The following is a 27,998-nucleotide window of genomic DNA, read 5'->3' as shown; positions in this document are numbered from 1 at the left end:
GGCTAGGGCTAGGTCTAGGGCTAGGTCTAGGGCTAGGGCTAGGTCTAGGGCTAGGGCTAGAGCTAGAGCTAGATCTAGGGCTAGAGCTAGGGCTAGGGCTAGGTCTAGGGCTAGGTCTAGGTCTAGGTCTAGGGCTAGAGCTAGGGCTAGGGCTAGGGCTAGGGCTAGGGCTAGGGCTAGGGCTAGAGCTAGGGCTAGGGCTAGGGCTAGGGCTAGGGCTAGGGCTAGGGCTAGAGATAGGGTTAGGGCTAGGGCTAGGGCTAGGGCTAGGTCTAGGGCTAGGGCTAGAGCTAGGGCTAGAGCTAGGGCTAGGGCTAGAGATAGGGTTAGGGCTAGGGCTAGGTCTAGGGCTAGGTCTAGGGCTAAAGCTAGGGCTAGGGCTAGAGCTAGGGCTAGGGCTAGAGCTAGGGCTAGGGCTAGAGCTAGGGCTAGGGCTAGAGCTAGGGCTAGAGCTAGGGCTAGGGCTAGGGCTAGAGCGATTCAGGAAATCTGAAATAGCCATAGTTGCAGTTAGGGCAGACTGAGTGGAAACTACTTAACGTGGTGTCTACCCTATGAAGCCTTGTTCTTGAACTCTGGATACATGACGTTCAGTCTAACATACAGACACAGCACATTTCTGCTCCCCCCATACCAACACCATCCTTCCCCCTCATCACCTTGCCTGCCAACGCTTTTACATTTCACAAAGTCGTCTGATTACATGTCATAATTCCAACACGCCAACATTTCCATCCGTTTAACTGACAGTTTAAGTACAGTGATATGCTTTTTGTGTGATGAATGCAAAGGGCCACGGGGACAATGAAAAATGTACATTGAGTAATTAATTTCATTGTTTATATTTTTAGTGGTTAAAACAGAGGTCTAAAGTGGTATTATCTCTCCATGGCAAACATATATCTAGACCTAGGAACAAGGTTCAAAGTGATTCCTTATTAAAAAAAAATCAAGATGACCACTTCAACATGGGCAGCTGCTCTCATTTCCAGGATGATCTCTTTCCGAATACTCTGGGGTGTTTGGAGGACTTAAACGCTGTTCTGTTCCGTCGGGGTGTCAAAGGGGTGCTGTCTGAGTGACTGAACATAAATCAGCCGGCCATGTAATCACATTGAGCACACACTGACAGTTAGAGAGTAAGAGAGAAGGAGCGAGACGATTGCTGTAGATATAGTGGGTTCTATGGGCTGGGAGTTGTTTGAGAATGAGCGAGAGCGAGGGAGGGAGGGAGAGAGGGAGGAAGGAAGTGTAGTGTGTCTCAGAGAGGTAGGGTTGGAGGTTGGAGTCAGGCTGACTCGTCAGATCAGGGTGCTCGGGGTCACAACAGCACAAGGAAGTGAACACCAGCACGCACACACAAAAACTCAACAGGAAATGCTCCTCCTCTCATCAGAAAAGACGCTCGGCTTACCCTTTCAGAAGACGTTGTTTTCAACTGTGAAACTTTTCGACAGTCTTCCTACATCCTGATAAATTGTGATTTTAGCTACTGTAGATTCTCTCTTTCTCTGTCTCTCTCCCTGTGGTAGTGGAGGAGGAGGAGGAGGGACTGTTGGCATGCTCTGTGTGCTCTGGGCTTAGCAAGGCCTTGGCTCTGGTCCATATCCCCTCTCCATCCTCACTCGGCCCCTCGCTCCTGTTTCGCCCCTCTCACCAGCCCTTCCCCCGCCTCTTCCCTTTCTCTCTTTACCCCTCTCTCCCATTCCTCTTCTCTCTACCCCCCCCCCTGTACCACCCTCCTCTCCATTTCCACCCCCACTCACACCCGTCCTGCACCTCTCCACCTCTCTGCAATGTTCACCCCCCCCCCCTCCCCCACAGCAAGCAACTACTCTTCTCTTGCCCCACATCACCCCCCCACCCCACCCACCCACCCTCCATCCTCCCCACCCTCCCTCCTCCCCACCCACCCACCCACCCACCCACCCTCCTCCCCCATGGCAGTAGGTTCAGCCTCTGTGACACAGATGCACACACTCGCTCTGGGCGCTCGACATGGGAACAAAGCATTGGCGGGGCAGAGTGGGTCCGTCTGTTCACATGTGTGTGTGAGTGTACGTGTGCGTGTTTGTGTGTGCACTGTATGTGTGCGCAGTGTGTGTGAGGAAGAGAATGTGCACACAGTACATCAAGCGTGTGTGTTCTCCTCTCTGGCAATCCATTCCAAACAGATAGCAAAGTAGACTAGAGACCACCAAGCTGTTCTAACAAAGCATTCAATTTAAAAATTTTAGAACCTACCACCATGTTTGTAGTTCTAGAAATGTTATGACCATGTACATTCTCACAATGTTACAATTCTGGTAAGCATTTCCGCCTCTCCAACTCTCTCCAAACAGTCTCATCCCCCCTTATCCCCTTCCCATTCCCCACTCTGTCCCCAAACCCTCTCTCCATTTCTAATTAGTCCCCATTAAAACTTGACCTTTGAAAACAAGAAGTCATTAACCAAGTGTGATGGTTTATCACAGCCTCCTTCACAACTACAGCAGCAGTGCTAGACACACAGCACAGGAAAAAACTTCTGTTGCAAAACGAATGAACTGGGAGCCAGTATTTTAAAGACCCACTGAGGACTATTTGTGTGTGTGTGTGAGGTCAGCGTTAAGGTCCACAAGGTCAGGGTTTTCGATGCTGACCCATCACCTTCTATTGATCGTCCAGTCAGTAGTGTGACAGCATCTGGCCTTATCCCCTTGCTCCAGAGATGGACCCCATCATGGAGATAGTTATCAGGCGAGGAGGGGAATTGTGGAGTGTGGGGGCCATGGGGGGTCTGGGTGGTGTATGTGTGTGTGTTTGTGTGTGTGGGGGGGGGTGTGAAGGTGGATGAGCAACTGGAAAGGGGTGAAGGGGTTCAATAAACACATATGTAGACTTAGAAAACATACATACTGTACATGCATACAGACAGACCAGCTTCTCTGGTCAAATTGGCCCCGTTCATCACCTGGTCCTTCCCTCAGGGATTTGGCTGGGGGGATGAGATTAGAGGGTTGGTATGGGTCAAGCAGGGAGGGTAGAAATGAGATGCCTTGACACTCCACCCCCCCTCCCTCTCCACCTTCCTCCCTCACCACCTCTTTCCTCCTCCCCTCCATCCCCCTCACACGGATGGCTAGCAGCAGATGGAAAGGTGGTCTTAACCTGCCCTCTCGCTTCTTCTCTCTCTTCCCCTCTCCTCCTCCCCCCCCCCCCTCCCCCCTTCCACCCTCCTTTTCCTTATTGAGCTCAACCACCAGACCAAATCAAGAGATAGTGAATGCTGAACACATATGGTGGTGCCCCCTTGGAATAATCCTCCACCTTTTGGATCCACTACCCCAACACACATTCAGTTTTTTCATTCTGGGCATTGTCGCTTGGACAAATGAAATCATGGCCAAATGTATAAAATGGAGAGTGACAATGGAAAAACAGCCAAGTGTCTTCTGAATTCCACCCTGCTCCCCCTCCCCTCTCAGATGAAAGATGTTCGACCACCGTGACCTACTGTAGATGGAGTCGGTTAGACCATTATTCTGTGTTAGGTCTTTAGCCGACCAAAGGCATTCTCGCTCCATTGATTTCCTATAGAGATGCCTGACGTTAGTCAGTTCATTAGCTGGGCTGTGGTAGGCCACTGGATTAAACAGAGTCTTCAAGGAACTGAAGTCTGAAAGGGATCGTAAAGAGACCTGGGGATGCCTGGTTGGGATTGGTTGCTGTGCAGAGTGCAAGCTTCACTTGGTTCTCGAGGTTTGATGGTATTTTAACAGGCTCTCCAGGTAAAATGCGGTTTTGGTAAATATACCAGAAAACTCACACGATATTGTGTTTTGACATGTTTTTCTGCGATAGCACATTCATGAGCATGGTCATGAAATGATACGTTCATTCAAGCTTCGCTTTGAGTCTGTGGGGTTCATGGAAGGAACACTCTCCTCTCCTCTCGTTGCTGGAGGATGGATTGGGATTTCTGCTGCTACACCCCCCTCTCCCCACCCCTCCCGCCCTGTTACCGTTGCCAGGGCAACGCTATCTCGGCCCACCAAGACCTGCAGCCGAAGGACATCCTGGACAACAATACAATAGCGGGAGAGCAGGGGAGCCAAGGTACCTGAGGGACTTAGACCTGGAGGAGTTCTGGGGAGTGTGGGGGAGGGAAAGGTGTGTGCGTGTGTGAGTGTGTAGGGGGGTGTGTGTGAGTGTGAGAGGGAGCGTGGTCTACTAGTGGGGGGGGGGGGGGATGCGGGGGTGGAGATTGTATATCGAGAGTGAAAATCCTGGCCTCCTCACAGAAACACACACCCCCGCAATCAGACCGCCACACACACAAACGCTGAAACAGACACTTGGGAAGAAGATTTCTGATGAAGAATCACTCAGGCTGTACAATGCATTATTTCATGATTGTGTTAATAAAATTATTAGTATTTGAATTGCGATACTTTTGGCTCAACGTTTTTAATGATACACAAAAGCAATTGTTTAACTGATTTGTTTCGAGTTTGGTGCCGGCAAACTCCACAATTGCCTAAGTTAGAAAGTATCTCTACAGAACTATATCTGTAGCACAAATATGTAACACACCTTTTATAACTCACCGGAGTCAATGTGGTTAAGGAAGTTATTGGAAGAGTCATTGAGAGCTTATATGGCACGTCAACAAAACATAATGCATACCTTTGTTTACAGACACGTGGTGTACAAGCAGTTTGTGTGGCCTAGCTGTGCTGTTGAGGTGGCGTCCGGTGGCTGATATCTGAACCAAAGTTCGACCAGGGCAGTGTGTGTGTGTGTGTGTGTGTGTGTGTGTGTGTGAGGAGAGGGGGCAGAGATGTCCCAGTCTATCTGCTTTGTCGGCGTTCCTGTGTGGAGCTACTGCTGTAATAATAATAAGAGGCTGGGTTACTTCAGGCCGGCCGAGAGAGAGAAAGACAGAGAGAGAGAGAGAGAGAGGGAGAAACAGACAGAGAGATAGAGAGAGAGACAGAGAGACAGAGAGAGAGAGATAAATAGAGATAGAGATAGAGAGAGAGAGAGAGAGAGAGAGAGAGAGAGAGAGAGAGAGAGAGAGAGAGAGAGAGAGAAAGAGAGAGAAAAAGAGAGAGAGAGAGAGGGGAACAGCCATTGTTGTTATTGGCTGGCTCAGAGGATGGCTCTTAAAGGGACAGTGACGTGCTAGGGAGTGCTGCACACACAGCTGACCTTTCAGGACCAGCACTGGTTTATAAACAGAGGTATATGTGTATGTGTCTGTGTGTGCATGGATAGACAACTTATCTATCATTGTGGGTGTGTATCTGTACACTTTCAAGTGTGCGTGCTTGTGGGGATTTTGGAGGTGAGTTCAGTTCTGAGTTCAGTTTCCTTTTACCTACAGACAAGCAGTACATGTTTGACAAACTTTCAGATTTCAAGCATCTGAAAGCTTCCCCCTATCATTGTGTCATTTGTGATATCCAAATCTCTGCTTGGCATGACCGCAGACAGGTAGCCGGCTCCAAGCGTTCTCTTTCCCCTTCTTCATTTATTGTGCAACACAGTGTGGTTGCGCTCGGTGCTCTAAAGAGAATAGCTAATGACCCTATGTGGAAAATACAACAGCATCATGACACATCGTTCTCCTTCAGCTTGCAGTGAGAGTCCCGATCGAAGTCCTCCCACACGTTCCTGACAGTTATGTTGCTGTGATTTAATTTAATACGCAAAATACAATGATGAGCCGGTCGCATTGGGGAGTGTTTTGGGGAGATCCAGTATTGTCAATAAGCACACAGACCTAGTTACAGTTTTTTTCAATTTGAAGAGTACATAACACGCATAGGGAGGGAGAGGAGAAGAGAGAGCGAGAGACAGAAAAAGAGAGAGAGAGATGCAGAGAGTTACAGAGAAAACACAACATGGACAGAGGGAGATCAAGAGAGCATGTTTGCACGTGAGGCAGGTCATCACTGTTCCGGTGTGCACGCCTTTCCGCATGTGTGTTTGAGAATCCGCCCTGGACCCTTGGTCATGCTAGCACCCTTGACTGTCTGTCTGACTGCTTCCTCTGTTCCTCTCTCTTCTCTCTCTCTCTCTCTCTCTCTCTCTCTCTCTCTCTCTCTCTCTCTCTCTCTCTCTCTCTCTCTCTCTCTCCCTCTCTCTCTCTCTCTACAGACGGCCCAGACGCAGGATGCTGATGCTTGACGGAATGCCAGCCGTCCGAGTCAAAACCCAGCCCCTGGAGACAGAACCAGGGGTAAGAGAGGAGAGCAAGTTGTTTTCCAGGCTGTGTCCCTCTTTTTTTTCTCTCCTCCCTCTCTTTGTCTTCCCTCCCAGCGATAGTAGGCCTGTAATCACTGCCAGGCCTGGCGAGTGTGGGGGCTCTGAGGGGTGGTCGGGCCAGAGAGGAGGAGGAGGAGGAGGAGGAGAGGAGGAGGGCCACAGCTGGAGTAGGAATGTGTTGAGGATGCAGGGTGAGGTGGCTGTAGAGTTGAGTTTGGCTGGTGGGAAGGGGGGAGGGGTGGGCGGGGTGGGGGGGGGGGGGATCACCACTACAGGAGGGACAGAGGGAAAACAAAATATTTCACTCTGTTTTTCTCTGTCTTTTGGCCTTGGTCTGTTCCTGTCGAACCCTACTCTCTTTCTCGTTCACTTGTATCCCTCTTCATGCGGAATGTGTCTATTTCTCACTCTTTCTTTTTCATACACGAACAAGTTTTTTGTTTTTAAATACAAACACAATTGAAACTAATATCGCTGTCTCTCTTTGTCTCTCTCTTTGTCTCTCTCTCTGTTTGTCTTGCACACACCTACACATAATCTCCAACATCTCTCTCACCCTCTTATGTTTTCTTTCTCCCTCTCTCTCTCTCTTTTTCTCCAATATGTTCTTCATTCACTGGCACCCATAGTGTGAACACATATTTTATAATGATATTGTGAAAACAATATCATTATACAGCATTAAAGGGCTGGGGGCTGGGGTGAAGCGTCGAAAAATGATGCTCTTGAGTACATCTCAATCATCCCCAAGAACCATCAAATTGTTGTGTTGTGTGTTTTTCTTTGTTGTTTTGGGCACACACACATGCACGCGGACACGCACACACACACACACACACACACTCACACATTAAGTGCTCCTGTCTCGAAATCCACCAGTTAGTGGTATTCGCTGGTCTGCCTGTGGAGAGGCTGTTGCTAGGCTACTGGGTCCATTGTGTGGCTCTACAGCTGTGTGCTACATGGTCTGTGTTATATTTTTAGTCGTTGTAATTAGTACCCAGTTATCAGTGATTACAGCTCGCATATTAGAAATAACTTGTTGATCTTGATATGTTTCTCACTATATGTGAGTATAGCACAAACTGCTATTAGAGATCTAGAGGAAACCTGGGCCACATTATGTCAGTCTAATGTTACACTGGCAATAATTTTGGGCTGTGCTATATTATACTGTTGAAGACAGGTTCTTTTGTATGGGGACGAGGTAATGAGGACAGGGGTTAGCATCGGGTCAGACAGAGAAACAGACAAGCAAGTGGAGGTTTAAACAACATCTGAGGTTTTTCTGCTGGATTTGAAGTGATTTCTGAGTGCTGTACACTTGCCCTCCTACTTAATGGCTTGTGATTGAAGACACAACGCGTGTATGTAGCTGTTAGAATCAGACAGGCTTACAGGAAGTGTGCTGCCCACACTGCTTTGATCTGTGCTGAGATGCGATCTCGGCCTAACTGACTGAGCGTCTCTTTAAACAGCCAGTCAAGACAGACAAACAGACGGTTTAGTCTGCCGAAACGTGGTCTTCATTTAGGTGGCGTGGGGCCAAGGGCTTTCTGGAAATGATTTGTCTCGTTAGGGTATTCACCCACATGTGGGCTGGAAACTGGGCCCTGCTTACTAGGATCCCCTAATAAAGACAATGGCATCATGACAGAGGCAAGGCAGATGGGTGGAGCGTGTGTGTGTGAGAGAGAGAGAGAGAGAGAGAGAGAGAGAGAGAGAGAGAGAGAGAGAGAGAGAGAGAGAGAGAGAGAGAGAGAGAGAGAGAGAACAGCACTGTGTTTGTGTGTCAAAGTGAGAGCTGGATCGGGGGTGGCTGAGATAGAGTTTTCAGACGTTTTCCATCGAGATCCATACAAAAACCAATGCCAATATGCAAATCACTTGTTTTTCACGTTTGTGTAACTCACTTCTTCTCTGTGACCTTTTTCCGCCACAGAAATGTTCTCCAGCTCAAGTCCTCTTCTGACTGGCTTTCAGCAGCACCACCTATTGAGCTCAATGTAATAATTATTGGTTGTCAATGTTCCAATACAACTTGACATCCTTCAACATCCAGTCCATGTCGTATTTTTTTACGAGGAGCGACATTGCTTACCGCACAACGCAAAACACGACTCAACTAACCACAGTAATTGACAAGGCTCATGAATAATAAAGTTTGATTTGAACTTGAATCAAGACGAGAGTAACGGTATTTTCACCCCCGGTGGTTCCTTTGTACCCGAGGGACAGGCCCCGCCAGGTTCCTGTGCTCTACCAACCTATCTGGCCGCAGGACGAGCTTGACACGGTCCCTCCTCCCATATAGCAACATGCTAAACCAGAGCACCAGCCGCCTCTGAACATGTGAGCCGTAGCCTGAGGGCCCAGATAGGATGTATGGAATACTGAATAACATCATCGGCTTTGGGGTCACATGACCGCTGTGGAAGCTTGACATCCTATTAGTAGCATCGCCGTGGTGACATAAGCAGAGTCTAACGGAGTTGGCCCAAGGCTGTGCTTCCCAGAGGACGCCTTATACTCACTGGTGTGTTGTGGTGTTTAGCTAGCTAAAGCTTGAAGACTGGATTTGTGTGGATAGAAAAATCCAAATGAGCTGTTGAAATGAAGGAGTTATTGTGCCCCAGGCATGATATTTTCGAGCCGCTTCACTGGAGAGTTACTATAATTTTCCCGGAAACGTTCCCGAGAAGTTCCTGAAATGTCTATATACATATCAACAGTTGATAAGTTAACAGATAGTGTTGTTAAAATCTGGGAGGACAAGGGTGGTATCTCATTGTAACGACAGCTTGTGTTTGGACAGCAGATAAAAGATTCCCGGCCTACAAAACAGAAAAACTGAAACAGTAAAAGTCCTATTTTGGAATTTAACTGCGTCAAGATTATAGCTTCTTTATGGGGAATTAACTATGACAGGGTGATTAATCAGCCATTTCTAGGCCACGTTCACACAAGCTTGAAGTTGGACATTGCTTCAGCAGTCTATTGATAGCTAATGATGTCATTGATTGTTTACTGGCTTACTACAGCAGACCTTTAATAACCTCACTTCCGTGCACATATTCCAAGCTAGGCAGTGGTGATCATCTAGCATGACCTATGACCTGCTGCCATCCTTTACCCCCAGATGACCCAGGTCAGAGTTCAGAGGTTGCAGCAGGCGCTGCCCTTGTTCTCTGACCCAGAAAGCAGCTTCATATGGAAAAATGCTCTGATTCATGAGGTCGTAACATTTCCCGTAGGCTGAAAATGAGTGTAAAAGTCTGGGATTAAAAATAGTATCTCGGACACAAACGCACGCATAAACTCTTGCGAAAAACTCCCAGCATTAATTCAGCACAGGCACACACTCGACCAGAAAGATTACGGATGGGGAAAGAAATGCAAAGTGAAAAAAGGACCAGGACTAACTCGAAAAAAGACAGGGCACCCTCCTTCGAACACAGAGAACATTCTTCACATCTGTTGCTGTGAACGTAGCGTAGCCTAGAGTAGCACATTCCCTTCGGCATTAATGAGCTGTTCTTCCATGATTACTGGTGTACAGCAGACCCCTTTTCTGCTACTGGCCGCGCTAGCTCTGCCTCTTACTGAGGGCTCTGCAGCTTGTATACACTAGCTTGCTGCAGTGGCTTTTCAGTGTGCATGTACATTGAACACTACTTGGTTAGCTTTGCTGAACAGTGTGTGTAGGCTATGCTAGTTTTGTTCCATAGCTTTTGCATGCTAGTTTTGCAGTGTTTGTGTGTTGTTGAGCTCTAACAGTGAGTGTGGGTTTGGGCCTGAACTGGCTTGCTATTTTTGCTCTAAAATATGCGTGCACACTAACTAGCTAGCTAGATCTTCTTGTTGGTGTACTCTGTTGGCCTATGTATAATCGTAGATTGCTGTTCTTGCTAGCTTGAGAACCCGTTTGGACTCTTGAACTTTTTGGACTGTCGCACTAAATAATTGTAATTATTATTCAATGACATCCAAATGTAGGCATACTGTTGGTCAAAGTTGGCAGCCCTGCTACAGTCCTCCAAAAGCCCACCGAAAGAATCGTGCCTTGTTTATCATTCAAACAAAATTCACGATCACTTTTTTTTTTCATATGAATTGGCTTTGGAAACTGTTGAAAGTTCGCCCAATTCTTTTGGTAGGACATGTTTATGGGCAGTGCAATGTTTACAGATGTGGAGATTCTCAGTCAGTGAATCTGCTTTGTGTTTACACAGATGCCCCCTCCACTGTTCTGATTCTTTTATGGTCAGGTGTGGCAGAGGAGGTGGCAGGTATGTCCCTGGAGGTTCTTGTGAAGGAGTCACCAACTCTTAGCCTGGGGAGGCCCAGTCCTGGGGAGGCCCAGAGGGTAGATCCGGGTATGGGGGGATGGGTTTGTCAGGAAATTGGGCCCATATGATGTTTTTACACCATCAGAGAGAAGATCTAGATGATATGAGTGGAGCCAGGAGAGCTGTGTTCCTGCAGGAGTGATAGAAACCAGGAGGAAGAGAGAGACAAATGCCAGAGGACAGAGAGAGAGAGGAGAAAGTGGAGAGGGAGAGGAGTTGGCAGAGAGAGAGAGAGAGAGAGAGAGGGGGGGGGGGGGGGAGACAGAGAGAGAGAGAGCTAGTGTAAGAGTAGGAAGGAAGCTGGACTTATTCAGCTTTTCTTCTATGCATGACATCATACAAAAAAACAGACGGAGTTACTATGTTCCAGAGTAAATTGTTCATCAGTAAAGAATAATAATACATATCACAGTTTAACACCTATAACAAAGCAACCAGAAACATGAGCATTGTCTAGCATAGTAACATGGTAACATCAGTCTGAGGCATTTGGTTTTCGTTAGCAAAGTCCTTCATGCAATCCTTTAACAAACAGCAGCTAATACCTCTTTTATAACACTATGGTAGATGAACAAATAACAATAGCTACAGATTACCAGACTGGAATTTCTTTTTTTAGGAGGAATTCATCGTTTGATTGTTACAGGACGTTCCATACTCCTCCTATCCCAATTCTAAGCTACCTGGCTGTGCTCTGGTGTCTGATTGCTGGTTGACAGTATAGAGTCTTTCTTGGGGCGTATGGGCGTACTCTTACTGCTGTAGGCATCGTGTCATGAACTGAATTTACCCTCGCAGCCACAGGATGGGCTGTTGGTGTTACTGTAGTTGCCCATAACTACATACTGTAGATTTAAGAGTGGATGAAGAGATCTGGTTTCCCAGGCAGTACGTGTGCCAGGTCTTATGAAAACTGACTGCATGTTGACTTTGACTCCCAGGTCTGTCCTCCTCTGCTCTGCGTCTCTTGTACCTGCACTGCCAAAGTGACACCGTTGTTGTCTTTTGTCCTCTCTCCTCCGCCAGTCCCCAAAGGTGCGCCGCTACCCAGCGATGGACACCGTTCCCCTCCTGCTCAGCAAGGTCAAACCCGAGCCCCCGGAGGACCTCCTCGCCCATGACCACCGTTTCCAGACAGAGCCCGTCGACCTGTCGATCAACAAGCCCCGCCCCTCGCCCCCCTCCGCCACTGCCATCACCTCCTCCCCGTCCCCCCTCACCTCCGCCTTCTCCCCTTCCTCTCTGTCATCGTCCTCCTCTTCGTCCTCCTCTTCCCCGTCCGTCATCACCTCCGCCTCGTCCGTGCTCACACCGGGCCCGTTGGTCGCCCCGCCAGGCAACGGGGTCAGCAGAGGTCAGCAGTTTGTCCACATCCTGCACCCTGTGCCCCCACCTCCGTCCAGCCCTTTGAGCCTGGGGGGCGGCGTTGTCCATGGCCCGGGCAAGATGGCCAGCCACGTGCACCGAATCCCAGTGGTGGTGCAGTCTCTGCCCCTGATGTACACCACCTCCGTCCGCACCAACGCCAGCCTCAACAGCTCCATCATGCTACCTCTTCTGGACCAGGCTAAGCACCACAGCAAAGGTTAGTCCGCCGTTTCGTGAGCCATTCCGTGTCTCTACGCCTCGGTACTCCAGCTCCATTTCGTAGCTAGCGTTCTTGTGATGCGCTCGTGTAACAGTTCGCCGGTTCACTTTGTAGCGGTCGACACGACCAAAGATGATGGTGCTTTCTCCACACATACAGCGCAGACGTCTGTAGACTTCAGCTCAAACATGGAGGAAATCGAGACAGTGCACAGAAGCAAATGACTGTGTAATGACCGGTTTTACTGTACTTTACCAGTGTGCATGTACGTTTATGTATAGTGTGTGTGTGTGTGTGTGTGCAATTGCGTGTAAGCAAGGGAGACAATTTGCAAGTGTTCTGTGAAAAAGGGCCCCCTGGGCAATAACACTCCCTCCTGAGAGAAGACATTTTTTGGATGAAAGGCTCTATGTCAGCAGTTGGATTTTCCTCTGACCACCTCAAACCCCAGATCCAAGGACCCAGGGCCAGCCAAAGATCTTTCCCTCAAAAAAGAGTACATATCTGGGATTGGGCGACTGGGTTAAAGTTCTTCTCCTGCTCTGACCCAGCTTGCCCAGACTTAGTCTGGCTCACAACCGGGTGGGGTTTTAATGCTGCTAACCGCGGGCAGGAAGACTGGGTGGTTCTAACACACACACACACACACACACACATGCATGCCCACACATTGACACATGCACACACATGCACACACACAAGGGAACCGTTTGTTGTTAAACTGCTTGTTTATCTAGATTTTCTGTCTGTCACTCCCTGTCAGACACACACACACACACACACACACACATATACGAGGACACAAACTCTCAGTTGGCTTGGCGGATGGGCGTTTTAAATGCTGGGTGTTTGCTCGGTGTCTCCTTGGAGAGGAGAGGAGAGGAGAAGAGGAGAGGAGAAGAGGAGAGGAGAAGAGGAGAGCAGGGGGGGGAGGGAGGGAGGAGAGGAGCAGAGAGGAGAGAGGAAAAACAAAGGTTGCGTAAGAGGGTGTGGACTGATATTGAAGATGGTTGGCAGAGTAAGCACACACACGTAGACATCTACTCCTCCATGTTTGTGGGAGAACAGGGTGAGAACAGGGTGGAGTAGACTCTGTCATACTGTTACTGTCACACACACACATAAACACACACACACACGCACACACACACACACACACACACACAAGTCATTCACTTCCCCAATCCAGTATATCTAGCCAGTCAGCCAATTATAAAAGTGCAATATATTAATATGCCTGTAAAAATTATATTATCAAAGTAAACCATCATTATCGGAGCTGTTTGCAAAAAACCTGTTTGCAAAAAACAGCCTGGAGTGTTCACACCCACTTAAATTTCAAATAAACTAAAATTGCAGGAGGAAATTCAATACTTTTCAGTGATGTAGTGGCCAAGCACCCGGTCCTTAGCTTGCACAAACCTTGCTCCATGTGACCATCTATCGTGGAGGGGAGCTATGATGGTTTCTCAATATGAAAGCTCAAAGATGCTTGTCCACCAAAGCTTGTGTGTGTTTAACCTCACACACATGGCAGAGAGTAGGAAGGAAGGCTTCAGGGTCCAGCCTTTAGCGTTGTTCAGCTTAGAGAATCACTCTGGAGCCGGAGAGCACATTCTGGTGGCTAATGTTCACTCCACACACACAATTGCACATGCACACGCACACACACACACACACACACACACACACACAGGTTGGCCATCCTCGTTTGGATGAGGGCGTGTACCCTTCCTTTCAGAGCTGTCTCCCTGTCTCTGGCTGGGAGGTTGTCATGGAAACAGGGCTTGACTGGAAACAACAGAAGAGAAAGAGAGTGTGAGAGAGAGAGACAGAGAGAGAGAGAGAGAGAGACAGAGAGAGAGAGAGAGACAGAGAGAGAGAGAGAGAGAGAGAGAGAGAGAGAGAGAGAGAGAGAGAGAGAGAGAGAGAGAGAGAGAGAGAGAGAGAGAGAGAAATCCGGGGATTCTGCCCACCTCTTCACCACTTTTCCTTTGTGTCCTTTGCTCCAAATACCCGGCTTCTGACTAACATTGTATTTCTGACTAATTGCCAGCCATAACGAGAGACAGAGGACAGAGAACAGAGGGAATGAGACTGGGGGGAGAGTGAGAGCTCTCTCTCGCTCTCTGCCAGGTTGAAGAGGAAGAAGCTGTAGAGTGAAACAGAGAAGCAGACAGTCCAAATAATCCCCATGTCCCTCTCTGCTCCAGACGCACATTTAGAGAGCAGAATGACCCCAGTTGGTTCTGGGAGGGCAGAGCAGGAGGAGGAAGAGGAAGATGAAGGTTGGAGGCTATGTCAAGAGAACATGAATGTCACGTAGCAGGAGACGGCATTCCAATGCCTCAAATCGACAAACCCACGTGTCCACATTTTGAGTGTCACTGCAGATTGTCTGCTTACAGTCCATCCTAAGTATTTTCTTGAATCGCTGGTGTTAGTATCAAGGCTCCTGGAGGGGATCTAAATGCTAAGGAGATGCCAGTATGTCCGCAGGACCTGCTCACATAGCCAGACAACGGTTGAGAGACGTCACAGCTTGGAGAGGTCGTCCTTGAGGCCTTGCAGCCATTGGCCTTCTGCTTTAGTTAATTTTCATGGGCCAATCCAAAATATAACAATTTGGATGCATTTTGGACGAAGGGATGAGCAAAGACAGTAAATAAAACTGGGCTGAAGTTCTTTTTAAGTAATACAGGAAGAGTGTGTTCTGTACAGTCTTGTTGTTGATCCACGGAATCTTTACTGTATTATGTGATAGTGGGATAGAACCAAAGGCAAGTTTATGGCTGAACACTTCAGGCAGCACACACACTGGTAAGGTCATCTCTATTTCAGCTGTCCCCACCCACTGCTCAGAGACAACAGCAACGCCCGAACACTACTCCGCCCTTCTCCTTATCTACAGGGAGGAGACGCTGGTGCCTGATAAAGCTTGCCAAACAGTACATGTGGGTGTGTTTGTGTGTGTATGAGCGTGTGTGAGCATGTGTGTATGTGTGTGTGAGTGTGTGTGTGTCTACTCGAGCCAAGTCTGCAGGCTGTCCTCCCCTCAGGCTGGGAATTGAGTTTGATTGACAGCCACTGACAGGAAGTGCCTGCAGGGGTCTACAGTGAGAACTGGTCCCACCCCCAAGACAGACACATACACACACACACAAACACACACGCAAAGGTAATTAGACTGAGCTGTGACAGTGGTCAGGAAAGAGACTGGTTGGCATAGCTAGAGGCTAGAGGAGCAGGAGAATGCAAGTGGTGGTAGAGGAGGAGAGGAGAGACAAAGGAATTATGTCTGCAGTCACTCCTTTCAGTTTCACAACTACCAGAACTTATTTGACAGAGAACCCTTCCCTGGTACTGTATTTTGGCACAAAAAAACCCCACAAGGATTTACTAGAAAAATGACTAAATGACAGAACATGGTTGATTCTAATGATTAGATGCCATGAAACCGTGCTCGTCACACTGTCGCTGTGTGCTCGGTGTGTGTGTGTGAGTGTGCAACTGGTGTGTGTATGTGAGTGTGCAACTGGTGTTCAATTGGCTGCCAACTGTGACAGCAAATAATGACCTGCAGTTTGGCCTAATAGTCTTAGATATTATATCATGTTTCTAACCCCTGAGTGTGTGTGTGAATGTGTGTCTGTTTCCCCCCACAGCACACAAAGACCCTAACGGTCTGTCGCCAAGGCAGATAAAGAGTGACAGTGATGATGACGACCTGCCAAACGTGACCTTGGACAGTGTTAACGAGACAGGCTCCACCGCACTGTCCATAGCCCGCGCAGTCCAGGAGTGAGTACCATATACCGTGTGTGTGTCATCTTGTGTGTGTTATCATGGAGCTGGTAAACAAAGTTAAAATATGAAATACTAAAGAAGATGACTAAACATGACTAAATTATATTTCTGAGCCAAAATACCTTTTTAATAAAACAGTCATACAGTATTAGAGTACTGCATTGGTGTGGTTTGCAGTTTGACATACTGTACATGTTGTGATTTTATGTTAACGGTCATCATCCTCTCCTCTTGTCCAGAAACTTAGAGAATTCCTATTCAGCCTGGCCAGACTCATGTTAATACTAAGTGGATTTTTATTTAGACTAACTAGTAGGAAACTATTTCAAGGTTCTGTTTTTGTGTTAAACTGAAATGAAGTGTCCTCAGTTACAACATTTTGGTTGGCTGACTGCCTGACCGACCACAAGCCTGGCTTGATATTGGAATGACCCATATTGAACATTTAATGTGTTGGGATTGAGCTATAATATAGGTCAAACTTATGTGCACAGGTATGGGTGCTTGTGTGTGTGTGTGTGTGCGTGTGTTTGATGTGCAACATTTTAGACAGACTTGCTGAGACGGAGGTCGTCAGCATTATGCCACACTGTCACAGCCACACACACACGCACACACACGCACACACACTGCACACACACGCACACACACTGCACACACACACACACACACACGCACGCACACACACGCACACACACTGCACACACACGCACACACACTGCACACACACACACACGCACACACACGCACACACACTGCACACACACTGCACACACACTGCACACACAAACAGATGTAGAGGACTCCGTTTTCCGTGCAGGTTATTGAAAGGGACAGGCGTGCCCTGGAGTGCCACACGTGGATACAGGCTGGCCAGTGGAGAACAGAGGCTGGCATCTTTATTTAAACAACAAGCCAGGTTTAGCACTAGGCTGCCAGGGCGGGCCCGCCTGCCCACACACTAGACTCCCCTTGTGTGTGTTTGTGTGCGTGTGTGTTTGTGTGTCCAGAACAGCTGGCTGTAGAAGGAGGCCAGCTTTTGTCAACAGGAAGACAGACATGCATGTTTGCCTGCGACAACACAACAAAAAACAAAGTGTTCTGTTGTCAACTTGAATTGCATGGTGTGGGTTCTAACCACAGGAGAGAACCCAGTCTTGTGTTCTCGTACAGTACCGACCCAAGAGTGTATAGTGTATGTTATCCTGTTTCAAGTCACGTCCTCACATTGTCAGTTTGTCTAGCGTTAACCATATGAAAAATCGAGTGTTTATTAGAAGGAGCAGACTATCCAAATAGCCCCTAGCTGCACAGAGCCCAGAGCCCATGTTGATACTGTCCTTAGCCAGCTTGTATCGAGCTTGAGGATGAGAGAAGCAGAGAAGGGGAGACGGAGGGAGAGAGGGAGGGAGGGAGAAAGAGAGAAAGAGAGAAAGAGAGAGCCATGCAGCATGCAGCCATAAGCCTAGGTAACAACATAAATAAATGAGAGAGAGAGAAGAGAGCGTGAGAGCGAGGGAGGGAGAAGGTGGAGAGGAGCAGAGGGAGGCGGGGCGTTGGTAGGTCGGGGGCAGTGGGTGTGTGTGTGTCTGGACTGTCTTGGGCAGACTCCTCCATATTCATGTAGTTTCCTTGGGGACTGGTGGATGGGCTATTGTGGGGCAGAGGAAGGGAGCGATGGAGGGAGGGAAGGAGGGAGGGAGGGAGGGGAGAGGCTCTGGTGATGGCTGGCTCATCTCCAGGGACCTGAGGCCATCAAGTAGAGCAGGTGGGTGGGTGGTGGTGGGGAGGGGGGAGTGTAACCAGGTACAGGAATGCCTGTTGGTCTCTCAAATTGCACACACACCTCTTCCTGTCTGATCTGAACTTCTTGTGTATATCACATTCAGCTTCTAGTGTTTGGTAGCATTCACCGGGCAATATTGAGCTGTTTTCAGTTGCTTTAAGCATGCAGTGTCAAGTAGAGTTCAGCGTGTTGAGAGGGTTCTGTATGTAGTTTAATAACGTACAGCATGCTGCGGTGAGTAGCTCTCACTGTGTTGAGGTCAGTAGCGTTCAGCATGTAGTATGAAACAGCAATGATTGTGTTGTGGGGTGTTTAGCTTGTTCAAATGCATAGCGTTCGGCATGCCGCCTGGCCCGTTTCCTGTGAGGTAACAGATTTACAGTAAGTGCACAGTGTTAGCGAATACCACCATGTCCCTTGGAAAACCCCTTTAAACAGGTGACAGGAGGAACACAACACAGGAACACAGAAGGACCGTGGGAAACAGGACCCGAGTTCCACTTCCTGGTTCCCTGAGACACAAACAGAGCCACCCCCCGCCCCCCCCCACCCCCCTGGGCTGTTCATGGGCTGCCATGACATTGTCAAAACAGAAAGTAAAATCTACGATCAAATTAATTGCCAACGTTAGCACGGTGTGCTACAAGGAGTGTCCTTAAGACCACAGATCTTCCATTCGGTTGCTAGCAGGGATAGTCATCCTGCAGAGCAGTGGCATGAGGTCCATTGCAGCAGCTGACGGGGCGAGTGCTGGATGGAGCTCATAGCTCATTCTGTGTGAGAACCTGTCTGCTTCATCCCTTCCTAAATCCTATCGTAATGATGGAATCTCCGTGGCATGAAGTCAGACCGTAAACATCCCCCTTCCCTGCTCCCTGTCTGTTGAACTGTCAACCAGCCTCCCACTGCTCCCCTGCGCGGCACAAATACAGATGCACACACGCGCGCGCTCAGACGCACGCACACACACACGCGCTCAGACGCACACACGCACATGTGCCCTGTACAGAACCACTCCCACACAAACTGTACTTTATGAACTTCCGTTTTGGGGGACAAACAGTAGTTTATGATGTTGCATGTTAAATTGTCGTTTTTGAGATTGTCTTGCTCTTTGTATGTTAGTTTCATTTTTACTGGGCTGCTCTGTCCTTGCAGATCTGGTGTGTCACTGGGAGGGGCGGGGGTTTGTAATAGACAGAGAATAACAAATTGGGAGAGAGGTGGAGAAAAGAAGGAGAGAGGGAGACACAGAGGGAGAGGGGGGACCTGGAGTTCACTCCCATATCTGACCCATGAGCTCATTTCCTGTTCAGCCCTGCCTGGCAGCGAGCCAAAAGCAGCAGGTGATCCTTGAGCATACTGTGTGTGTCCACGGGTGTGTAGTGTGTACATCCAAGTGTGTGAAGGGGTCCAAGCCAGTGTACAGAGTACACGTCCAAGTGTGAGTGTGTGTGTCTAAGTGTATGTCTGAGTGATGACAGCGTGAGTCTGTCCAAGTGTGTGCGTGTGTGTGTGTGCGCGCATGCACACGCGCAGTCTCTACGCAGCATGTGTGGATGTATGTTTGTGTGCTGCAGCAGAGAGACAGGAAGTGCTGCACGTGTGGTGGGGGCTGTTCACTGGAGAGTCGATCTGGCCACGCCTCCTTTCTCTTCCGCCCCCAAAAACCCTCCGAGCTACCGTCTCTGTTCCTCTCTCTCCTTCCTTCCCCTTAGCCCCTCTCTCCTTTTCTCTTTCTCTCCATTCTTACTTACTCTTTCCTTCTCCTTCCGTTTCTGTGACCTCTCTTTCCTCCCTTCCTGGGCTCCCTATCTCCTCTCCTTGCTCCCGGGACCCTCTCTCTCAGTTTCTCCTTCCCTTCCAAATTCCTTGTCCTTTCTCCTATCTGTTCTTCTCTCTCCCACCTTTTCCCTCTTAGCCTGTCTGTCTTTTCTCACCTCCCTTTATTTCTTCCCCTTTCCCTCTCTCTTGTCCCCCTCTCTCTTCTCCATTTGCACTCTCCCGTTCCTCTGCCCCCCCCCCTCCCTCCCCCCATGAGAATACACCCTTCCACCAATCAGAAGACATAATGGCCCCCCAGTCCTCAGCAAGAGATAGGTCTGCTGTTCGGTCTTCTCCAGCCCTCCTTTTCCTCTCTCTCTCTCTCCTCCCCCTCCTCTGTCCTCCTTCGCCTCCACCCTCTTCCCTATCCTCTCTCTCCTCCTTCTCCTTTCCCCCCTTCTTGCTGTCCACCAGCCCTCCCTCTTCTCTCTGTCTTCCCCCTCCTCCCTCTCCTCCCCTCCTCACTCCTCCTACACCCAATTCCCCCTCTCAGCTTTCACCTTTCCAAACAGTCGTAGATCTAGAGAGCTGTGAGCTGAAGGAACACACAGGCAGATCAGACAGTGTGTCCTGTGCGTATTTGTGTTTGTATGTGGTGTGTACGTGTGTGTACGTGTATGTGTGTGTGTGTGTGTGTGTGTGTGTGTGGTACACAGTGTTAGGGTTGTGGCTGTGGGGACAGATGAACCCAAAGGATACAGGTTGACACTCGTTGACACTTCCCAATACAAACTCCCTCTCTCTCTCTCTCTCTCTCTCTCTCTCTCTCTCTCTCTCTCTCTCTCTCTCTCTCTCTCTCTCTCTCTCTCTTTCTCTCTCTCTCTGTCTCTCTGTCTCTCTCACACACACACACACAAACACACTTTTTGAACTACATAAAGAAATCTGTCATGTTGTTCTAGCGATTGATGAATGCTTGAGCATGATAAGATGATCTGACTTACCTCGTGTTTCAAGTGCTTTGCTGTCTACAGAGGTGTGCTTCTGCCATCTAGTGGTTAATAGTACCTTTTTGAACCTTAGACTTTCTCTTATGAACCATACAGTGGCAAATATCTCTATATTGGTCCCTGGAGGGAAATTGCACTGTTACAGTAGCAGAGAAAACAATCAAATGTAAAATATTTGTTATTAATTATTTAAAACGCTTATTTAAATGCACAGGGTGAATTATTCTAATTAACAAACATCATAGTGTACTTAAATATGTATAACAGTATCTAGTTAAACTACAGCCTTAGTTAGCATAATCGTATAGCACATTCTTGCTTATTTATTGTATGTTACAAGTTCTGGATTAATTAAAAAAAGGCGTTTCCTTTGTATAACAATATAGACACCAAGCTAAGTTGCAAAAATAGGGTCTTAGACAATGCTGCCTGTAATTAGTCTTTTAAATGTTTCGTCAGTGGGGAGTGCGAGTGGAAAAAATTTAATCTGTCTATCCTGGTTCAATGTGTCTAATATAATTTCCACCTGTTATTCATTAGATGGCACTAGCTAACTACCAAGCTATCATTACCGTTAGCAACTGTATTGCTTGCAGGAGCATTGTAGAAAAAAAACAGAAGACGTATTGATTAACAGTGTACGATGAGGCTTGGATGTCTCAGACCTTAAAAATGAAGGGACCCTCCACAAAGAAAGCAACATTTGACATTTTGAACAATTCAGTCAGAGGAACAGCCAGATGACAATCAAGCTGCTAGTAGACTATCTTCCTAACTCTGGAAAAGCAACCACTCTGAGGACCCGTGGTGGGAATCGTAAAAGTATCATCAATAACAAAACCAAGTACTCATGGAGATTGATGTTGCTGTTGCAGTTCCATGTCACCGTTCAGTATTGAGAGCATACGGCGCCCCAGGAGGTCGGAGTCTCCAGACTCGAAGAAGAGACGCATCCACAGGTGTGACTTTGAGGGCTGCAATAAGGTCTACACCAAGAGCTCCCATCTAAAAGCACACAGGAGAACGCACACAGGTCAGTACGCTCGCCCTGCTCAACACACAACATGCTCATGTGTGTATCACAAGCGGGACCATTTCTAATCGTGCATCGTGCCTGACGATACTGGACGGTATGCATATGTGCTGACACTTGCTCTTTGCGTGCGTGTATGTTTGTGTGTGTTTTGTTTCCAGGTGAGAAGCCATATAAGTGCACCTGGGACGGCTGTACGTGGAAGTTTGCGCGGTCCGACGAGCTGACGCGGCACTACCGAAAGCACACCGGCGTCAAACCGTTCAAGTGCGCGGACTGCGACCGCTCCTTCTCCCGCTCAGACCACCTGGCCCTGCACCGGCGGAGACACATGCTGGTGTGAGCCCTGCAGAGAGGCACCTCACACACACACACACACACACAGACACACACACACACACACAGACACACAACACACTCACTCACACAGACAGAGCAGAGGCACACTCAAACACACAGCTCGGAGAGCGGGGTCTCTCCCCTGAATGTGGTTCAGCTGGCCTGGACACACACTCCCTGCGGCGCTGAGAGAGAAGAGGCATGGAGGAGGGTGGAGGACAGGTCATGTCCGCAGAGCAGAACAGGGTGGGATCCTTGCCACCTGAGGAGCAAGCCGGAGGATCGATCTTTGCCGTCGTTCTGAGTTTTTAATGGAAACCTGTCCTTTCCAGCACTGTTCTTATTAAATGTTTCATCTAGATTTATAAGAAGGAGTTGTACTATTCATTTTTTTGGACTAAACCGCAATTGCATCTATTTCCTCTTTGTTGTTATTTTTGGTTGATGTTTCAAAAAAAAGGCTGCTTTTTTCGGGTTCATAATGTGAAAGACGGATTCGATTTAGTTGCGTGGATGTTTTTGGAGAGATTGGGCTGGATCTGGATTGAGCTGCAGAAACAGACATGTACCAACAGTCAGACCCAGTCATGGACGGAATTGTTGCACTGTCCCCTGTCTGACTCTCTCCCAGCTATCTACTTCAACCAGCAGAGGGCGCAACCCAGTCACAGACAGACCCAGGAGTACTGGAAGCTGGGGTAGAGGTTGGGGTATTCAAGCCGGAGGCTGGGATAGAGGCCAATGCTCCCCAACAGGCCAGTAATACAGAGACTATACCAGGGCTGAGATTTCACCCAGCCAAATGCCAGCAAACCAGCCAATGAGATTGAAGCATACACCCTACAACAGGAAAAGAGAACCATCAGCCTTGTCTTGTAAAACACATACGGGCACATTTCACCTCGTAGGCCCGGTTAGCACAGGTACTGTATGTTTTGGATATTCGGTTGGTTTTACATTCAGGACTGTGAGAGCAGGTTTCTGAGATCCATTAACAGGGTCTGACAGAGTAGCCAATCTTATCGTCACCATCCATCGTAAGTCTCTTGGAAATGTTTTCTTATATAAAAAAAACTTTGTTGGTGCATTTTGTGCTGTGATTAGCAATCAGTAAAGTGCAATCTTATTGGGTAAATATAGTTTTTTTTCAATATGAAACTTTTTTGTTCTTGCTGTTTATGCCTGCTTCGATACATTTATAATTTCTGAACCCCCAAAATGTACATTTAATCTTTGATACAATCATTGGAACATATCCGAGAAAAGACTTTGGCACCTTACAGAGTTGTGGCTTGGCTCGTAGTGAGGATTCCTCTCGATAGCAGGATGCAAATCTACTATACGGGGCGTGACAGCTTCGTCTGGTATCCACTGTCCACTTGGAGGACAGGAACCACACACACTGAGGGGCCCATAACTGTAGCCCATTAGAGTTATGGGCCCCCCCTTTGAGAGAGAACATTTTGAACTTTGGGGGGCCTTGTGCTAAAAGTTCTATTCACAGAGGTATCTAAATAAAAAAGCCCTCACATGTACCCTTACATGTTAGTCTACGACTCGTTTTAACTTGTACCTGGAAATCTGGTCTGTTGAGTCTGACTTGTGGCAGGAACTGTGTGAAGGTCCCTATCTTCCTGGTCAGGACAGTTTCAGGGTTCAGTGGCTGTCTGGGACATGCTACCACAGACTGGTCCCTGGCTCCTCCCCTTTGGCTCAGTGGTCTAACACAGTCCGATGGTTGGTCAGTTCCTCCAATAGGAGAGCAATACACACAGGACAGAGTGATGAGAATGGAGGCAGGTGGAATAGACTTGTCTACAGTAGGTCGCCTCCACTTATAAAGTGTGTATAACATGTCACATTGACAAGAGTTCCTAACGTCTGAAGGAATAGAAAGTAACCTTTTGAAGCTTTTCTACACAATCACCATACAGAGCACACTGAGATTCTGCAGTATTTGTCTTTCTTTGGCCGATGGAGTAAGCTGTCTTCTGGGTCAAACCTACTCTTCAAACAAAACAGTGTCATGTGAGCCTCCCTGAAATGTCAGTAACTTTATGGAAGGTTTTGCAATAGATTGCATACAGTGCTGAGGTAATTGCAGGATTCTATAAAGCTTGTGGTCTACAAGATAGATGAACAGCTGTACAGAGTACTGGGTGTTTATTCCTTTATTGTGGCTGTTGTTTGCCCACAGAGGAATCCCAAAATAACAAATGACTCCGATTTTATTTACTGACAGTCATAACAGAAACCACTTATGCTTTGACAGACAGTTTGATATCAGTTTTAAAATGAACAATCATCTGCAGTTTATTTTGCTTGTGCGCTTTGGGTAGACAGTCAATATCTCCATGGAGATTCAAGTTCTGTGGGTGGAGAACACACTACGTTAACAGCTTTTAGATGTCAGCACAAAGCAATATGATCAATGTTACCTATCAAAGCAAAACTAACTGATTGTATTTCCAATCAAATGTGACACACTGTAGACTTGAGCGCATTTCTTATTGTCATTGGAAAGCACAACTTTGTTTTGAAAGATAGCCTCACACAACAAAGATATAGTTGTACGCCGATACAATATCTACAATACAGGGTTAGGAGAGCTGCATCAAGGCCAGTACTTATTGATCACGATACATGATCAGAAAGCCTAGAAAGACACAAACACAGGAATCACTTGTTCCTCTTTTCCCTTTGACAGGTTACCTTAGCAACAACTCATTTAGTCAACTTGTCAAACACACACATAATCCCAATTTTGTCTCCTCATCGGTATTCTGAAGTATTATAATATATGTCATATTATGTTGTTCTGTATGTTGCTTGTGTACATGTGATTATGCCCAGTTGTATTGCCTATTTTGGCTCAAGCATATCATCAGCACCTTGTTTGTTATGAAGTATGATTTTCAAGCAATTTTATTTCAGATGTTAAGTCCATTTATACACAATAATCTTTGAAATATTTTATTATACATATACTGTACTTTCAAACATTTATGAATTGAGGGGCACTTCATCCTTGCGTATAACTATTTTCTGTAAAAAAAAATGATCTTTTGAAATGTTGTAATATATGTGGCAGTGGAAATAAAAGATAAATGAATCTCAATTCTACAGGCTGTAAATACATTCGATAAATAGGGCTTTTGATTAGTAGAAAGGAGACAATACATTTATACGTAAAAAGTCTTTTTCAGAGACCTTAACTAATCTAATTTGATACAGTAAAATGGGGCTATTGATAATGCTAAAAACTGTTTTTTTAATATTTAGTGCACGAGTGAATGATCAAATGTCAAGTAGGACCACTCTGTTTTATTTTGAAGTTGTTTTTAAATTCACTTTTTGTAATTATTTTTCCATTAGGCTGAACCAGCATTCAAACTAGAGCAGATGGTCGAAGTAACACTTTGGTCAGACACTTTATAGTTCATGCCTAGCCTTCTTTACTAAAATGATTACAACAGCGGAAGATAACGTAACTTTTGAACGTGGTTATGACAAATCAGCATTTTATCAAGTTATTCACCCAATTTTTGTTGATTGGCACACACAGTGGGTGTAAAATGAGCATTCCTTAAACTACTTTTTTTTTTTTTTTTTACCTTTGATGACTTGATTATGAACTGAGTGTTTAACCAAGGTGTAGTATATCATCGCACCTCTACCAAATCTTTTTACTCTTCTGTGGCATAATTTTGTAACGGTAACCAGGGTCAAAGTTATGCAATAATATATAATAGTGCCTCCTATCACGACACTTAAGAAAGCACACACAAGAACTATTCCGAACACAGCGGAGACACAATTGAAATGATCAAATGTATTCCTATCAGTGATTATGTTCTACAGTAAAGCACAGCACAGAAACCGTTATGCAAAATAACATTTCTTTAAGTAACTTTTCAATGCACTGAGCCATACCTCTTGTTCCAAGACAGTATCCCCACATTTTCTACAGGCTGTGTGAATACCTAAGGTAGTTGCATTAAATGGATGTACTTACTCCAATCCTTAACTTTATTCTCTCTGTTTCCTTTCTCCAGTTATCTGATATTGGCCACACCCTGTAACAAGGAATCACCGAATAGGGTTGACCTTTACTGGGAGTGTCAGATTTTTTCACAACATTTTATTGAAGTCTGAGGAGAAGCCTTTTTTAGAATGTGCTATGGCCGAGATAGCTGTCAGGACCTAGTGGATGAATGCTGACAGTTCTATATCAGTGAAATATTTCTTTAATTTCTGTATCTTGTGTTTCACACAGCTTTTTAAATTTTACTAGTGAATTCAATGCCTTTCTTTCAAGTTTAATGCTATTATGTAGAGTAATTGTTGTTCCTGTATTTATGTAAAGTGAGTGTATTGTAAATATGTTCTGAGCTTTCACTATTACTGTAAAAATTGTGATACTGCTCAGCGATGCTTCAAAGGGAGATTTTGCTCTCGGAATTCAGCAAAAAGAATGCAGTCCGAATTGGTTTTCTAAAAGGTTTCAAATGTTTCCCTTTCTTTGTTTCTTACTCTATCATTCTTTCTTTCTTTATCTCTCTTTTCATATCTTACTTTCTTCTCTCCAGAAGTAGTCTATATATTCTGTCAGTGCTTTTTTGCTTTTTTCCCTCTGTTTTTCTCATTGATGGAGCAGTGAAATAGAACCGCGTTCAGACATTATACTGTACATGTATATTGATATGAATGGGGGGCATGAAGGCTAATAAAGTTGCATTTTGTACTGAACACAATTTTAATCAGACTTGTGTATATGTGGGCTGCTGGGATGCGCATGGAATGTGGTTCTGGTTTCAGCCTAGGCATCTGAGCACCATGATCACGTACACCGGCATTCAGAAACCTAACCTCACAGAACAGGCAGGCCCAACAGAGCTGTACACAGATATCAGGGGGAATGTAATCATTGAAAACAAGATGTGTTAAATTCCACAGACAAGATAAGATCAGAAAGAAGACAAAACTGTCCAAATAAAATAAGGCAGCTACTACTCCTTCCTGTATAGCTTTGTCTTCTGTAAAGTCTAACACTGCCATTTCAGCCGTATGGTTTGGTTGCAACACGACCAGATCCCTTGTGGGTAGACCTGGATAGAACTTCATGACTATATATAAAACGTAAGATGAGCGATAAGTAAATAATTACCCTAATTGGTATTCTGAAGTATTATAAAATATGTAATATTATGTTCTGTATGTTGCTTGTATGTATGTGTACATATGCCCAACTGTATTTCCTATTTGCCTCAAGCAATATTATCAGCACCTTGTTTGATATACAGGGCCTGATCTCTCAGATGAAGCCTCCGATAAACTATTTGGACGTGTAAGCCCCAAGCCTCGCCTCTGAGCTGTTACTAAGACACTAGCACTGTGCTAGCAGTGGTGAGGGATGAGTACTAGACAGACCTTTTCTGAGTGGTACTGTACATGACACACTCTCAATGATGAAAAGCCAAGACCTGAGAAATCACAAGTTTCACATGATCTGTCTATTCTGTGCTAGTGTACCTCCCATAAATACAATATTACCACAGTATACCATATATTACACTCCATAGTACTGGACATGCAAGGTTAAAATATGTTATTGTCAAAGTTCTCTGGAAGATATTCGATTTTGTTAAATGTATACGTGTCAGACAGTATTAAAATGGGCTTTACAGCAACAATCCTGCCAAGTATCCTGACTGACCGAATAGGATGTCCTCTTGCATATGATATTGTTAAACCTTATATATGTGTTTTTTCCTTTTATTTTGTTAATCCACTGAGTATTTTTAGCACTAAGAGAATAACTGTATGGGATACAGTAAACAGTATGGCATGTTGTTCGTGAGTGAGGATTAAAATGAGTGAATAGTGGTTTGAATGGACATAATTGCCAGGTTACGTGTCAGCAGGCGTTAACCAAAGCGCTAAAGGCTATGGTCTAGTAACAACACAGGTTGGTATGATAATGTTACTGTTAGTGTTGGCATGGTGCTTGGAAAAATAGCAGAGCCATTTCAGGTGAACCCGCTCACATCTTTGTGAAGACCAAATATTC

General features: G+C 46.4%; 1 protein-coding gene across 1 annotated transcript in view; it reads left to right on the top strand.

Annotated features, from left to right (window-relative positions):
• klf12b (Kruppel like factor 12b) overlaps positions 1-25,051 on the top strand; it is a 30,789-nt gene extending 5,738 nt beyond the window's left edge. The window contains exons 2-6 of the mRNA XM_062457653.1: positions 6,145-6,226; positions 11,628-12,186; positions 15,855-15,990; positions 21,432-21,589; positions 21,751-25,051. Of these exons, the coding sequence (XP_062313637.1) occupies positions 6,161-6,226; positions 11,628-12,186; positions 15,855-15,990; positions 21,432-21,589; positions 21,751-21,932 (1,101 nt within the window). The 5' untranslated portion in view covers positions 6,145-6,160 and the 3' untranslated portion in view covers positions 21,933-25,051. The remainder of the gene's footprint in view (positions 1-6,144; positions 6,227-11,627; positions 12,187-15,854; positions 15,991-21,431; positions 21,590-21,750) is intronic.
• Positions 25,052-27,998: the final 2,947 nt, after the last annotated feature.

The sequence above is a fragment of the Osmerus eperlanus genome, chromosome 3 (genome assembly GCF_963692335.1).
Source record: "Osmerus eperlanus chromosome 3, fOsmEpe2.1, whole genome shotgun sequence".
Taxonomy (NCBI): Eukaryota; Metazoa; Chordata; class Actinopteri; order Osmeriformes; family Osmeridae; genus Osmerus; species Osmerus eperlanus.
The sequence above is the reverse complement of the archived record's forward strand: the minus strand, read 5'-3'. Positions and strand labels throughout refer to the sequence as shown.